The 16,318-nt window shown below is 39.1% G+C and overlaps 2 protein-coding genes and 2 non-coding genes across 4 annotated transcripts; 2 read left to right on the top strand and 2 right to left on the bottom strand.

Moving 5' to 3' along the window:
- Positions 1–85: 85 nt before the first annotated feature.
- LOC121790159 (kinesin-like protein KIN-7G) lies at positions 86–2,557 on the bottom strand (the record flags this gene model as incomplete). Its single annotated transcript, XM_042188438.1, has 11 exons — positions 2,388–2,557; positions 1,928–2,148; positions 1,751–1,840; positions 1,580–1,680; positions 1,390–1,503; positions 1,232–1,313; positions 1,043–1,110; positions 898–963; positions 690–814; positions 271–607; positions 86–190 (listed from the first exon to the last, which is right to left on the bottom strand). Coding segments are annotated over exons 2-11 (1,287 nt in total), but the record flags the coding sequence as incomplete, so codon positions are not given.
- A 294-nt stretch (positions 2,558–2,851) lies between these two features.
- On the bottom strand, positions 2,852–5,897 carry LOC121790153 (protein CHAPERONE-LIKE PROTEIN OF POR1, chloroplastic-like). Its single transcript, XM_042188432.1, has 5 exons — positions 5,698–5,897; positions 4,712–4,895; positions 4,524–4,624; positions 3,411–3,855; positions 2,852–3,291 (listed from the first exon to the last, which is right to left on the bottom strand). Exons 2-5 carry the CDS (start codon positions 4,843–4,845, stop codon positions 3,141–3,143), a joined length of 831 nt encoding a protein of 276 aa, XP_042044366.1. The 5' UTR covers positions 4,846–4,895; positions 5,698–5,897; the 3' UTR covers positions 2,852–3,140.
- TRNAE-CUC lies at positions 5,834–5,906 on the top strand. Its single transcript has one exon. It is a non-coding gene; the product is annotated as a tRNA-Glu (tRNA).
- Positions 5,907–14,893: 8,987 nt separating this feature from the next.
- On the top strand, positions 14,894–14,965 carry TRNAE-CUC. The gene has a single exon. It is a non-coding gene; the product is annotated as a tRNA-Glu (tRNA).
- The last annotated feature ends 1,353 nt before the right edge of the window (positions 14,966–16,318 follow it).

Genomic DNA, 16,318 nt, shown 5'->3' with positions numbered 1-16,318 from the left:
TTCCCCCACTCCTGACTGCTGAAAAACACCGAATAAACCATCAACTCGAAAAGATAAGCATGATAAGGTATCTTGATGCATTTACCTGTGTGATTGAGCTTCCAGTGTCTCCAACCATTTTCGACAGATCTTTAACTTGCGACTCGAAAATATCTCGTTGCAGAATCAGATCTCTGACCTCCTTCTCCAGCTGCAGTTTTTATTTTTTCTTATATAATGTACTATAAAATTGTCAAGATATATGAATTCTGTCACAAGATCTCTTTTTACCTTTTCAATCTGAGCATCTTTCTCTCTGAGTAATGTTGAGAAATTTTGAGGCGAGACGCTGGAAGGGTTACCTCTAATCTCATCCTCGAGCCTTGCTAGCTCCTTCTGCAGATGCTTGACCAATGCTTTGTCGGAGACGACTACATTGACACGTGCATTGGTAGGTACCTCCTTTGCACAGATAGCAAAGTGAAGAGTGTTCCTTGATTGCTCAATGTGGGTACGAGCAGGGCTCATCGTGCATATGATGGCAGTTCTAGCGTTTCCTCCCAGCGATGTTTGCAAGATTCGAGTTAGCTTGGAGTTTTTATAAGGTATGGTTTCTTCTCCTCCCTTGCTGTATTGTTTGCAAACAACAGAATTCAAGTATTTTAGCAGATTTTGTTTTTCAAAATGTTTATGTTTGACATATTAACTACCTCAGGCTGGTAATAACAGCTCCCAGAGTCTGCAAGCTTTGATCAATGTGTCTGCCTTTTTTGAACCTCGTTCCAGTAGGCGATGATTGAGACGCTCGTTGTGTTCCAAACAGATCAACGAAGTTCTGCATCACATTAAAAATTTTGAAACGTGGAAGCAATATATCATGATGTCTTACTACTGCTTTCATTGTCGAATATTGCATACCACGGTGGCTGCAAGAGAGCTGGAGCCGTCCCACTCTAAATTGCTGCGTGGAGAGCTTTCAATCGTCTGCAGAAACAGTCATCGTTAATCGTTATTAGTATTTTTCAGATGAGGCTATGCAGAAACTCAGAGAAATTTGTAATACCAGTCTAATAATCTGGTGAGATCGGAGGCTCAGTTTATTAGGCGACACGTCTCCATTGTGTCTTAGAGCTGCAGCAACCGTAGACAGAAAGAAACACTCAGAATTAGGAGGCCAACGACTGGACCAATGAAATTCAGCCCTTTTCTAACTAAATCATTCATTGCAAAGACAAATGCACAATGTCCTTACCTTGGCAGATAAACATCAGCTCAGTGAGATGATCTCGGTCCCTCAAGATTTCCTCGGTGAGATTCTCTACCACGGTTCCTCTCTACAGAAAACCGTGTATATTATACGACTGAATATGCATTTGGTAGTGTTTGAGAATATAGGTCTTGAGGGCTCACCTCTGGATCATCTACGAGTTTTAGAGTGGCGTTATCTGTACTAAGCAGGTCGCGGACACATTCGTTATATATCTCCATAGCAGTGAACTTCACAACGAACTCTCTTTCCGGATGCTGAAAACATCACTTATCAGATAAGCAAACCAAACATTAGTCTCTCAATCTGAAATATTAGCATAAAAAAGAGCACCTTTTCTATATAATCATATATATCTGCAACAGCACACTCAGTGATCCCAGTCATCGTAAACGTCTTCCCACTGCTCCTCTCACCATACGCGAGAATAGTCGCTAGAGAGACACTCATCAGTATCAAACACAGATTCAACCAAAACAGAAAAAGAGAAAACACAATACTCACAATTCACTCCATGGACAACTGACATAGCAGCATCCTTGGCTCCTTGCTCGTACACTGTTTTCGTGGAGCTATCACTCCCAAACACGCGATCTACAAAGATATCACAGATAAAAAACCAATGCATTAGTACTATCATGATCATTTGCTAATATCAAAGGCGGGTTTCGATTTTGTTACCAAATGTGTAGGATGTGGGATAGGTGGATGTGGCTGAAGCGATATGGCCGACATTCTTGTAAACAAGAGTATCACTACTGACGCATTCCCAATCTGAAACATCGTTGTTCGAGATTTCCTTGTCGTTCAACGGCCTCAATCTCACACACACCAAAATCCTCTCCCCATTCCCTTTGACCAACTCCCCTCCACTCTCCATTTTCTCTCTTCCCCTTGAACTCCTGATCACAATTATCTACATTACTCATTTGCCAACAAGAACGAAAAACTACGTAAATCTTGGAACAACCAATCAAGATTACACGTGGAAATATGCTAATTTGTGATCATGGCAGTTTATGAGAAATTGCAATCCTTTTTGGTGAATTTCTATATTTTATAGAAGATTGGATTAATGGATTAATGTGAAATGTGATGAATCAAGGGGTTTAGAAACAAATTGAAACAACATTGAATTTACCTGAAACTTGGGAAAGTCTGTCTGATCAAGAGATCGTTTCCATATAATGTTGGATTGTGATTGGTATTAGGAAACTGGTTGATGATGATTCAGACTCCTCTGCTTCTTAGCCCTTATGAAAATGGAGGGCTAGAGAGAGAGGAAGAGAGAGATTGAGTTTGAATGTGTTTGATTAGAATGGAAATGCAGTGTAATTGGGTTTTTCGGATTGTGAAATGTAATATAACCAATTTAACGAACTTTTCACCTCAGTTATTCGAATTAATATATATATTAAATCAAGTTTTCTGATTTCGTATAAAAAATTGAATCTTGTTCAGGCAAATTTGAATATTGACCTACCCATTTTGTAGCCAAAAATAGAATTAATAATCTCATATTCTTACAGATGAAACAATCCTACAAAAAAAGAGACGCGTTTCTTGTTGAAACTTGATGCAATTGCAGAGATATAAACGCAGAAAAAACAGTGAATCAGCCCTTTGGTGATGTAGCAACTCTATTAAGTAAGATTAATACATAAACCAGTCTCAAGGTTTTCATATAACAAAACTCAACAATCTTCTAGCCTCATCTACGGAAAATTGCCCTCGCTGCGTGATAAATTCAAATAAATTGCAGAGAAATCTATCGATCAATCTGTACTGACATTCTGTAAGCGAAAGAATAGCAACTGCGAGTGCATCAATTCTTCCATTACCGCAAGAAGCTACCATGAATCTGGAAAACTTTGGTTATGTATAAAAGAGGCGATCATCGAAGGTAAGTAGATGAAACCCAAAGGAGAATGTAGCTTATCAATGACGTCGTCACTTCCAAGCTTGTTGGCCCTTTGAGTATTGGTGGCATCACAGAGACCATCAAGAAAGTTCCCAGAAGCCACGAAAAAGCAAAACTCCCAGCCCTGAATGCATATAGAAACAATTGTCAGCAAGAAACCCACTATTTGTTTCCAAAAGTGAGCTTGTGTAATTGATGTAAAAAAAATAGCATTGGATCAAGTAGAAAAAAGTGAGGACTTACCCATAGAGAAAAGCACGCAGTTTGGTCTTGAGGCGATCATGAATGAAGTACATTGTGAGTATCAGAGAGATAGCAACTTGAAGTGTTGGGCCTTCTTCCGTTGGAAAGAGTACAGTTAGCACTCCAAGTACCAAGAAAGCTATGGAAGTTTTTACAATGACCTTTGTGGATGGGGTTCTAAACCTGCTCGTGACAGCCTGGACATATTTATGCTGGGTTACTTCCCTGACCTTTTTCTTGACGTTGATCTTAGGGTTCTTCCTTTCGTAAAATTTTTGCATAATGATTTTATCATGTGCTGCTTCAATTGCATCCACACTTGCTTTGTCTCCTCCATATGTTTGCATTAGGAAGTTCCGAGCATATTGAATTTCATCTTCTGAAGCTTCCTTACTGATTCCTAGTCGCTTGTAAGGATCTTTGACATTAATTCTAGGAAATATAACTGCAACAACAGGAAAAAACAGAACGAAGATTCAGAAAGACTGACCTCCACATGAGGGTTATTGATAATGCTAATATGACTATATAGCAGGTGCAACAAGCAGTGATGAATAAGTCAAGTGCAAAACAAGTAATCAAAAGCCATCTTGTGAAGCCACAAATTTGAAGCACATGCCAAGTATTACAATCTGGACCTCAACATGAAAGATTTTTATAATTTTTTATATGAACCTAGCCAGTAGAATCCTGTGAATGCAGTAGATAATGTACGATTAGCAGTCATTTATATTCAATAGTTAAGAAATTCCAGGCATACTTTCACAAATTACATTTGGGACCCGCAATAAACATATGATACCAAATTTACCATGGACCTTAAAGATTAAATCCATAAGTAAAAGTTACACACAAAGTAGAAAGTATAAAATAAGGTTTCCGTTTGCTTGAATCAATGAGAGGCTGAATATTAATGCAATTTGGCATAGTTTTCTTAATCCTTATAAAAGCACTAACCTATCCTTTGTGCCTGAAGTTCAGAGAAACTTGAGAAAATTTTCAGAGATAGGAATTTGCATCAAACCGAACTCCTTAAAGGAGCACAGGATCACTAAGGTTATGAACTTATAGAATAATGGGCCGTGAAGAAAATCATAAAATTTAGTGTTTTACCAGTTGATTCATTACTAGAATTTCCGAAGGTAGCATCCATTGCGCACTTAACAGAAGCCACTCTCTGTTTATATCTCCAAGTTGATGCCGCCAAACCATTTCTACATGATTGTATAAACAAGATATTAGTGACGTCAAGTTATGCATATAAAATATAAAATTCTACTTGTGAACTGAGATGACTGTACCTTTTCAAAAAGAGAAGATTTGAAGATGACCCAAAACCAGGCATAAACATGAACTGTTTCTTATGCCATCCTAGCCCTCTTGCAGGTAAGCCCATGTTATATCTCAAGGGGCTACAAGTTAACCCGGATGACATTGCTCCTTAATAAGTGTAAGCTGTTGATAATTTATGTGATATAGGAAAGGCTGCACAACCAACCATAAGACGAAGAAAATAAGAGAAGCAAAATATAAGTTAAAGAGCATAAGGTGCACCAACTCAATTTAAAGCAAAAACATAAACATGCCGTCAAAGAGGGTGTGCCCTTGTACTGACAATGATATCAATAAAATGTAAGACAAGAAGAAGGTAAATTTAAACAAGTTGGGAAAATTTCTAACACGACATGCATCAGAGGGATGCCCCATCGATCATACGGAATTGTGCCTGAAGTAAAAAATTTATGCAACATTATGCCAGCCATTCCCAACTAACTAGTCACTGACATGTTGAATGGTTAAGTCCTAGCCATGAATATTCTCCATCTTTGACGGCAAACACATTTACATTGCATATGAAGTCTCCATAAGCAAGAAGCACAACACAAAAAAAATGCAAACCAATGCATCCCAACTCCTTCAACCACAGAAAATTTCATTTGCTATTCTATTCATTTATAACATTGACAAGAAAAGACAATAATTACAGCCTTTCACTCTCCAACAATTGCCAATTACAGTAGAGGAGCCCTAATCAAAATGTAGTCTTTGTTCCAGAGATCGAAGCCCACAAAACTCTAATAGTATCTTGTTTCTTCCCAAACTATTTTCTCAACCAGTAAGCGTAGCTCAAACAAATTAGACCCGGAATTTCACGATTTTGCCATCAACGTTTCATACTTTGTGCTACCTCAAATTCAGCTAAATTAATGCACTACAAATGCAGCCCCATATGTAATGCATTCAAACAAGGGAAAATGAATGAAAATTAAACAAATCAGAGAAGTACCTGAGGCTCCGCTCCAGTGGATAGAAGATTTTGAAAGAGATGAGAGAGTGAGAAAAGAGTAAGAAGTGAAACTAAGAAGGGGGGTTTTGGTACACTTCTTAATTCTATTATGTTAATTTCACATATAATTCAATAATCCGTTGTAGTCTAGTTGGTTAGGATGCTCGTCTCTCACCCGAGAGACCTGGGTCCAAGTCCCAGCATCGGAAAATTTTCTTGTAAAGGTATTTTCTTTTGAATCTTTCGCTTCAAAAATTGTATTCAATCCAAATAAACGGTAACACTTTTCTAAATCTTGTAATAACTTCTTGAAGATTCAACGTTATGTGTTAGCAAAATTGATGTGTTTTTAATTTCAATATTAAATGAATTTTATATAATTAGTTTTATTTAATGACATGTTTTGGATTCTTGTAATGTTTTATGGTTTAAAGTGTTAATAGTGTTCTAAACGACTGTTATGATGTTATACTGATTTGAGTACATTTAGGAATTATTTTGAAAACAGAAATATTATGAATTCATATTAAAATGAATATTGTGAATTCATATTATGACTTTTGAATATGAATCTCATTTTTTGGACGCAATGGATCTGGATCGGATCCAAGTTCTATCAAAAATTAGGGTTTAGATTTGGATCCAGCATGATTCAGTCAAAAGTCAAAAGTCAAAACCCGGCCCATTATCATTTTTAATTGTCACTTACAATGAATGTTAATACTACTCCCCCGTCTCATAAAAGATATCACACTTGTGGGACGATACAAGATTTTAGAAGGTTTTATTTTGTGTGTTAGGTGGAAAGAGGCAATATAATATTTATATTATTGTGAGAGAGAACTTTTTTCTAAAAATGGTAATGTGACATATTTAATGAGACGAACTAAAAAGAAAAGTGAGAAATCTTTTATGGGACAGATGGAGTATGAAATAAGAGAGAGTTATTTACTCCCCATTCAAAACTACAAGTCCAAAATATAAAAAATAAAAATTAAATACTATAACACACTCTCTTGCCCGAAAAAATAGTTTTTTTTAATCATTTTGATCCAGTCCTTCAAAATTAGTCCACATACATTTTTAATAAGTTTTTTTTTACAATAAAATTGGGCAAATTCTCTGCTAATAATATTTGACCAAATATTAGTCCACATACATCTTACAATTTGTGCCTGTGCAATTTGACCAGAAACATGTCGGAGGCCAATCATCTCAGAGGCGATACTAAAACTAGAGAGTTTCCTGGTTGAAAAAAATACCTCAAGCCACATTTCCCATATAGATATAGGAAATGTGAAAGAGGTAGTAAATGAGCTGAGAATGATGCTGGATTTCTTAAGAGACAAGGAATCAGGAGAAAGGATCAGACTTGATAATTTGCTAGCTGACTTCGTCGAGATTGCAGCGGACTTGATCCAACGAAAAAACATCGGTATCTACCTTACCAATATTTATCACGCCATAGGTAAGCTGAGGAAGACGAGAAAGCGTATTATGGAGTTTGGAGCAGGAGAGGGGCTGATTAGGACACAAAGTGTTGAAGGAGGAGACGAATTAGGTGTCATGGTGGGCTTGGAGAAAGACGTGCAACAACTTATAGGTAGAGTGATTCAAGCTTCGTGCATGGTTAAACATTTTTAGGTAGTTCGAGCCCTCTTGATATCATTTGTAATTTCCTCCTTTATATAAGAGTTTATTTAAAAAAAAAAAGCATTTCTAGGTACACAAGTACGAAGGAGGTGCTTGTGAAACTGGTGCAGCAGTTGCTGGAGCATGACGGAGATGGAGATTCGTTGGTGGTGGAGGAAATGGACAACCAGAGTCTTCGATGGATGCTTCTTCAACGCCGGCGAAGAATGTCATTTTTCATTGTTGTTGACAACCTATTGCCAGATATGGACTTCGAATCCTTCTCGATAGATCTTGCAAGTAGCGGTACGTTCGTCTATATTTCTTATCTGAAATTGATTATGCATGATTGAACTCCTTCTGCTTCAGGTAGCAATAAAAACTGCAAAAATACTTTTACAAAACTAGATTATATTTTATTTTGTTTAAATAAATTCTTCGATTTGTTAATATATCCTTCCTTGCCCCACATAAAACCTACTCTCTCCGTCCCATATATATAGGCTAATTGGGGATGATGCAGGTTTTAATGTGTAATCGATAAAGTAAAAGAAAAGAAGAAAAATAGTTGAAGTAATATAGTGCATGGTGGAGCCCATACATTTAAAAGTAAAATGTTTCCATAAATGGATATAGAATATTTTATGGGACGGACGAAAAATGAAATTCAGTCTATTTCTATGGACGGAGGGAGTATCATTTCAGATATATAATATATTGTGTTGATATATCAAAATAATATTTTTGCATGGGGTAGAGAATGATAGAGTTTGAACCCTAAATCTCATTGTTATCAATGGACTTAATTCAAGTACTCTCTCCATTCTATAATAGATGTCACACTTTTCTTATGAGCCTCCCTTTAGGATTAAGTTCTTAACATGATGTGGTACATGATGTTGTTTCATGAACTTGATGAAGAACTCAAGCCATGTTTCTTGCACATGTCATTTTTTAAGAAAAATGCAATAATGAGTTGGAACAAATTTGGGCATCAAGTGAATTGAATACAAAAATGGCATCTACATACAGTTTATTTAAACAATCCATTATTGAAGTCGTGCATCCGTAGCCGAAAGAGTTTAAAGTGAAAAGGTGTGTTGGGTTGCGTTGCCGCTGATCTCACACACGTAATCGAGAAAATAAAGCACGCAAACGATATAACGTGGTTCGGTGATAAACCACCTACGTCCACGGAGAAGATGACCGGAATCTTATTGATGAACTCTTTACAATTACAACGAACTCACACTCACACTCTACCGCTCACAACCGCTCGCTATCTTGAGAATTAATCTCTCTAGGTGTGTGTGTATATGGTGTAATTCTGCTACTTCACTACTGAGCTCTATCGAGCTATTTATACAAGATGCAATCAAGAAATAAAATCCAACTAACTCTATTTCCCAAAGTTAGTTATAACCGCTACTCGGCTCAAAACCGAACTCTTCCTTCTCGGCTAGTTCCAGCTCAAAGCCGAGCTTCCTTCTTCTGCCTTCTTCTTCTCGGCTAGTTCCAGGCTAGTTCCAGCTCGGTAAGCCGAGCTTACCGAACTCCTTTCACCGAACTCCTTTCTAGCCGAACTCCTTTCTAGCCGAACTCCTTTCTAGCCGAGCTAGCTCAAAACCGAGCTTCATTTCTTGATCTCTTCTTTGAGCTGCAGCTCGGCTCCAACACTCGATCAAATCAGTAGTTTGCACGGACACACTTTCACAAATCTCCACCTTGTCCTTGCAAAACTCCATCAATATCTAGATTCCCTTCTCAATCCTGTTCCATACTTCAACATTCCACAATTTCCACCAACTTCAAGCAATGCTTGAACTTCAAAGTTGGTAGTGACTTGGTTAACATGTCTGAGGCATTTTCTTCAGTGGGAACCTTCACCACATTGATCTTCCCACTCTGAATTTCGTCTCTGATGAAGTGCCTCCTTACATCGATATGTTTAGATCTCTCATGGAACATTTGGTGCTTGGCTAAGCATATGGCTGAATTGCTGTCACAATTAATCATTACTGCTCCCAGCTCTATCCCCAGATCTTGTAAGATTCCTTGTAGCCATTTTCCCTCCTTTGCGGCCTCTGTCAGTGCAATATATTCTGCCTCAGTTGTGGACAATGCGACCACCGGTTGTAGATTCGACTTCCAACTAATGGCTGTACCAAACAAAGTGAATATGTAGCCGCTTTGGGACTTCCTATTATCCAAGTTGGCCGCATAATCAGAATCACAGTAGCCTACAAGAATCTCATCTTTCTCAGACCATGCTTTTCCACCAAATCTCAAACCAATCATAACAGATCCTCCCAAATATTTCAAGATCCATTTCAGAGCCATCCAGTGTTCTCTACCCGGATCAGCCATGTACCTGCTAGCCACGCTTATAGCATGGGCCACATCCGGCCTTGTACATATCATCAAGTACATTATGCTTCCCACTATATTCGCATATGGTATCGCACTCATTTCCCTTCTGATTTCATCGGTTTTAGGCGCCTGTTCTTTGCTCAACTTAAAATGGCCTGCTAATGGAGTAGAGACTGCCTTTGCATTTGTCACCTGATATTTCCTTATCACTTTCTTGATGTACTCAGCTTGCACAAGCCTCAGTTCCTTCTTCTTCCTATTTCTGACAATGTCCATGCCTAGGATTCGTTTTGCCTCCCCAAGATCCTTCATCTCAAACTTTTGTTTAAGCTCATCTTTTACAATCTGCAATTCACTCAAGCTTGATCCAGCTAGTAGAATATCATCTACATACAGTAACAGGTAGGCTATTATCAAATCTCCACTTCTCTTGACATATACACAGCTATCAAAGCTGGATCTCTCAAACTCCATCAGCTCCATTTGCTCATGGAACTTCTTGTTCCACTGCCTACTGCTCTGCTTGAGCCCGTATAGGCTTTTCTTAAGTAAGCAAACCTTCTTTTCTTCTCCAGGCCTTTCAAAACCCTTAGGCTGCATCATATAGATCGTCTCCTCTAGATCCCCATGTAAAAAAGCTGTTTTTACATTGAGTTGATGCAGCTCCCAATCAAAATGAGCTGTCAAGGCCAATAAGATCCGAATGGAGGTGTGTTTTACCACTGGAGAGAACACCTCAGTGTAGTCAATACCTTCTACTTGTGTGAATCCTCTAGCTACCAACCTTGCCTTAAAACGTATGCTTTCAACTTCCCCAACTTCAACCTTCTTCTTAAATAGCCACTTGCAACTTATGAGTTTCTGAGTCCCTGGGTCATTCACCAGAATCCAAGTCCCATTTCTCAACAAGGACTCTATTTCTTCTTCCATGGCTCTGATCCACTTCTGACTTTCTTTGCATTTTATGGCTTCTTCATAGGTTGAAGGCTCTGAGAACATGAGCACCTCTGCTATACAAAGAGCAAAGAAGCTCATATCATAATCTGAAAACCTGCTGGGCAAGCCTGCATTCCTTCTTGGATTTCTTCTGTTTCCTTGATTTGATGGATCTCCACCTCTTGTGTTTTCATCTGACTGAGAACTGGAAGCTCCACCTTCTTCTTGGTGTTCAGAGATTTCAACATCCTCATCAGCATCAGACCAAGCAGATTTCTCATCAAACTCAAACTCTTGAATGCTAGAGCTACTGTCACCACCAGGGGTGCTTTAGTTTTCTTGAATGGCATTTCTCCTTCATCGAACACTACATCTCTACTCACAATGATATTCTGACCCCCTTCATCCATATTCCATAACCTATATCCCTTCACTCCATCTTGGTATCCCAACATCACACATTTTCTTGCTCTTGGTTCCAACTTATTCTGCTTGATATGTGCATAAGCCGCACACCCAAAAATCTTCAAGCCTGAGTAGTCTCCCAAAGTTCCATACCATCTCTGATCAGGAGTCTCATTAGAAATTGATGAAGAGGGGCATTTGTTAATCAGATCAGCTGCAGTAGAAACAGCCTCTGCCCAAAATTTCTTTGGCATTCCAGAGTAGAACAACATGCATCTCACTCTTTCTAGCAACGTCCTGTTCATCCTCTCTGCCAGCCCGTTCTGTTGAGGGTTCCTTGGCACGGTCCTATGCCTTCTTATCCCTTTCATTTTACAGAAGCTATCAAACTCAGTAGATAAGAACTCCATCCCATTATCAGTTCTTAAGTACTTCAGCACCGACCCTTTCTCATTTTCATATCTAGTATGCCATTCTCTAAACCTCTCAAATGCTTGAGACTTCTCTTTGAGGATGTAAACCCATACCTTTCTTGAATAGTCATCTATAATAGATATGAAATACTTACCTCCACCTATGGATTCTGCTGGAGAAGGCCCCCATAAGTCACTGTGAGCATATACAAAGGGAGCTGTTGTAGTGTGCTTTCCACCAGAGAATGGTAGCCTTTTTGCCTTTCCAAGAATACAAGACTCACATTTGTTGAGCCTCTCTGATGTCCCCAGCCTCATTGCACCCAGCCTAGCAAGCTCCTTGATGCCTTTTTCCCCCACATGCCCAAGTCTAGCATGCCACAGATCCAGGCTCTCTGACTGAGTAACATTTGCTGCATTGATCACGGTTTCACCCACCAAGTAATACAGGCTATTCTTTCTTTTGGCCTCCATGACTATTCTGGGACCCTTTGTCACCCTGAGTACTCCGTTACTGGACTCAAACCTGTAGCCCTTGGACTCCAGCAGCCCTAAAGAAATCAAGTTTCTCTTGATCTGAGGTATGAACCTCACTTCTGTGAGAGTTTTTACACTACCATCACTCACCTTCAGCTTGATTTCTCCAATCCCTCTAACATCACATGTCTGATCATTCCCCAACATTACTGATCCTGTGTGTGCTGTCAACTTTTGAAACCAGGATCTGTGGGAGCATATATGAAAGGAGCAACCCGAGTCCATGATCCAACATTCTTCAATTCTTGCCCCTGAGAGTATATTCAAGGCCTCATTGGCCTCCACTTCCTGAGCAAGATCTGCAGTATTTGAACCTGCATTGATCGCTTGTTCTTGCTTCCTTTTCCAAGCAAAACATGCCTTCTTCAAGTGACCCGGCTTTCTGCAATAGTAGCAGCTTCTAGTCTCCCTCTCTCCCTCAGCCTTATCTTTGTTTTGTTTCTTCTTGTTGAAAACTTTCTTGTTCTGACCCTTCTTCAAGAAAAGACTCTCAGCCACTGGATCATTTTGTCTAGTAGAAGTGGAATAATCATTCTTATGCGATTCCTTCATTTTCAGAGCAGAATGAATTTCTTCATATGTAACCTTGGACTCTCTTCCAAGTAACACCGCATCCTTGAAGTGTTCAAAACTCTTAGGAAGCGAATTCAGCAGCATCAAGGCTTTATCTTCATCCTTGATCATTTCATCGATATTTTCCAAATCATCTACACACTTACCAAATTCTTCAAGTTGCTCTGTAATTCCTCTCGCATCTGAGAATCTGAATGCAAGGAGCTTCTGCTTCAGGTGTAAACGATTTGTAATGGACTTGGTCATGTACAATGACTCAAGTTTTGTCCATACTCCCGCAGCTGTCTCCTCTTTGGAGACTTCCCTCAGAACCCTATCTGACAAATTCAAGATTAGGGTGCTGTAGGCTCTATACTGCATATCCTGAAGCTTCCCTTTCTCTTTTTCATCGACCTCCGCTTCTTTCTCGGCATCGACTTCATTCTTCAAGATATTCCATAGGCCCTGCTGCATCAAGATGGCCTTTATCTTCAACCTCCACAGCCCAAAGTCATTTTTCCCGGTGAACTTCTCCACCTCAAACTTAGCTGTAGACATTTCTCAAACAGACGGTGGGCAATCGCCAAGATCAGCTCAAGTACCGGAATTCTTGGACCCTAACTATCCCAGAAAGCAATCAAGAACTCCTTTGGGAAATTCCCACAGACGGCGCCACCTGTTGGGTTGCGTTGCCGCTGATCTCACACACGTAATCGAGAAAATAAAGCACGCAAACGATATAACGTGGTTCGGTGATAAACCACCTACGTCCACGGAGAAGATGACCAGAATCTTATTGATGAACTCTTTACAATTACAACGAACTCACACTCACACTCTACCACTCACAACCGCTCGCTATCTTGAGAATTAATCTCTCTAGGTGTGTGTGTATATGGTGTAATTCTGCTACTTCACTACTGAGCTCTATCGAGCTATTTATACAAGATGCAATCAAGAAATAAAATCCAACTAACTCTATTTCCCAAAGTTAGTTATAACCGCTACTCGGCTCAAAACCGAACTCTTCCTTCTCGGCTAGTTCCAGCTCAAAGCCGAGCTTCCTTCTTCTGCCTTCTTCTTCTCGGCTAGTTCCAGGCTAGTTCCAGCTCGGTAAGCCGAGCTTACCGAACTCCTTTCACCGAACTCCTTTCTAGCCGAACTCCTTTCTAGCCGAACTCCTTTCTAGCCGAACTCCTTTCTAGCCGAGCTAGCTCAAAACCGAGCTTCATTTCTTGATCTCTTCTTTGAGCTGCAGCTCGGCTCCAACACTCGATCAAATCAGTAGTTTGCACGGACACACTTTCACAAGGTGTCGCATCAATCCTCTACTACATGAGTTATCCATAAAAAAAGCAGAGGAAGAAATGGGCTTTGAGATCTTAAGGAGCGATGTAAATAATCAACCCTTGCAGAGTCCTCGTCACCGTGTTATCCATTGTGGTAGAGACAAGATTAATCACTCCATAGATAATGCATACACCGGTCCAGAAATGGACCGGTGTAGGTGCAATGTCGAAGCTTAAACAACGAGTTGTGGAGATCTGAGAAATATACTAGTTGTAGGTGCAATGTCGAAGCTCAAACTACTAGAAATCATGAATTGTCCATATCTGGAGACCCTCCCAAAAGAGATTGGCTCGATGAAGGATCTCAGAAAGTTTACTATGGTAACAACCAAACACATAGCAACAAAGATCAGAAATTCAAGCTTAATCTCCAAAATATTAGAGGTGGATATCATTCCATATTTTGAAGTTTGGATGGCATGTAATTTTTCTTCAATGTTTGCCCCTTTTTTTCACCAATAAATTATCTGTGCCTATAAAAAGAGAGCCTTGATTTACAAACTTGATCAAATATATGTGGTTGGTGATATTGAAGTTGACTTGCATCAGAGATTAAGTCCTTTAAATTAAATACAAAAGAGTGTATTTGAATAGATGTTGTCCTAGGTTGATTGAATAAAAATCCTAGTAAATCTAATAATTGGGGATTGATAAACCAGAATCACAACCAATTAACTTTAGTTAAGTACTAGCATAATTTTGATTAATACTCCCTCCGATCCAAGATAAGTGAGCCAAAATTTTTCGGCACGAGATCTTGTTAGTAAAGTGGAAAGTGAATAAAGTAAGAGAATTAATAAACTAGAGAGAAAAAGTAAGAGAGAGAATGCCAAAAAAAGAAATGACTTACTATTTATCTTGGGACGTCCCAAAAAGGAATGTGAGTCGCTGAGTGTGAATTAAAAAGCATGAGGAAACCAATTGCTCACTAAGAAGAAGGGCTTTTGGTAGACTTCTTTTGTCGATGATATGTTAATATTATTTTAACATTTAGTTCAGGAATCCGTTGTAGTCTAGTTGGTTAGGATACTCGGCTCTCACCCGAGAGACCCGGGTCAAGTCCCGGCAACGGAATATTTTCTATATTTTGTTTTTCATTCCAAATATTTTGTTTAGTATTTTTCTGGATAACAGTGGAGATAAATATATTTATAATTTACGAAATAAAAACACGTAGCATGCTAATTAATAAAATAAGAAAATTGAAACTGCGAGTAACATAAACCCTTTATCAATGATGAGCATATCTCATGTTATGTACTAATATGTAGTTGAAGTTGAAGACAATGGTGTTTTGCAACATGACAGGCTTCTGTCACCACCCATCATTCTCCTACCTAAAATGAACCAATCTCTTCTTCTTTCCTTTACTTACTTTGAATCTTAATTTGCTTTACTTTCTATACAAAGAAACGAATTAATTAAAAGCATCAACCTATTCTAACTAGCTTCTCTTTTTCTTCATCATGATAAACATGTCAAACAACATTAACACAATCTTTTATATATTTCCTTTGTTGGGTCTACAGTGCATTTTTATTCTTTGATTTTTAGGCAAAAAAGAAAAGAAAAAGAAAATGCATTGTTTTTTAATGGTCCCCTTTTGAGACACCTTTTTGTATGTATTTGTCAACTCTCAATCTCTGCAAAATATGTTCAGCCATAAAAAGAGATAAGGTAAATATGCCAGCTCTCTATATTTATTTTACCTAAATTTACTTGTAATAGTTTGATTGCCAAATAATGACCATCTTTCACCTAATTAATTCGCTATGTTTACACGACTTTTTAATTGTTGCATAAGACCCAACTTTGCATTCCACAAAATCTATTGTTTCAATTTTTAGTGTTACAATAAAAAAGACGCGGTTCCACGTGCACGGATCCGCATGCGACAATAACAATGCTCTCTGATGGGGTACGGACTAAACAAGCCCAACAGCAATGACGGCCCATCAGCCCGAAGCCCAAGGAAGAGTATGAGTTCGGCATGACCAAAGAGTTCGGATGAGTTCGGCATTACCAAAGAGTTCGGCCTCAGCCTACAGCTCGGTAAAAGCCAACCAATCAAGCTCTGCTCTCAGGTCGGCATCAAGCTCTACTCTCAGATCGGCAACCAAAGCAGTTCGGTCTCAGTATTCGACCGAACAAGGAGTTAGTGGACCCATGCAGGATTTCCACAACTTCCAACACACCCACTACCACGTGGCGTCAACTCAGGCCACGATCTTAGGCCATGACCTACACGACATCCACGACCTAGAGTGATGATGTAAGCCACGATCTTAGTTCAATGTATAAATAGAACTTAGATCTGGTAGAAAAGGGTTGGAATCTCTCTAGAGAAATAATCATATAGCAAGTCTGTGTTGTAAGCTGTAATTGGCAGATCAAGCAATACAAACCTGCCCCCATTTCTCCCCGTGG

This window comes from Salvia splendens, unplaced genomic scaffold (genome assembly GCF_004379255.2).
Source record: "Salvia splendens isolate huo1 unplaced genomic scaffold, SspV2 ctg426, whole genome shotgun sequence".
In the NCBI taxonomy this organism is placed as follows: domain Eukaryota; kingdom Viridiplantae; phylum Streptophyta; class Magnoliopsida; order Lamiales; family Lamiaceae; genus Salvia; species Salvia splendens.
Note: the sequence above shows the minus strand (reverse complement) of the source record. Positions and strands in the feature narration are given on the sequence as shown.

Excerpts from the sequence above, each read along its gene's own strand:
- LOC121790153 (XM_042188432.1), bottom strand. The coding sequence starts at position 4,845 with ATGTCATCCGGGTTAACTTGTAGCCCCTTGAGATATAACATGGGCTTA. Across the intron at positions 4,625-4,711 it reads AATCTTCTCTTTTTGAAAAG|AAATGGTTTGGCGGCATCAA; the intron begins GTACAGTCATCT and ends ACAATCATGTAG. Across the intron at positions 3,856-4,523 it reads TTCTAGTAATGAATCAACTG|TTATATTTCCTAGAATTAAT; the intron begins GTAAAACACTAA and ends CTGTTGTTGCAG.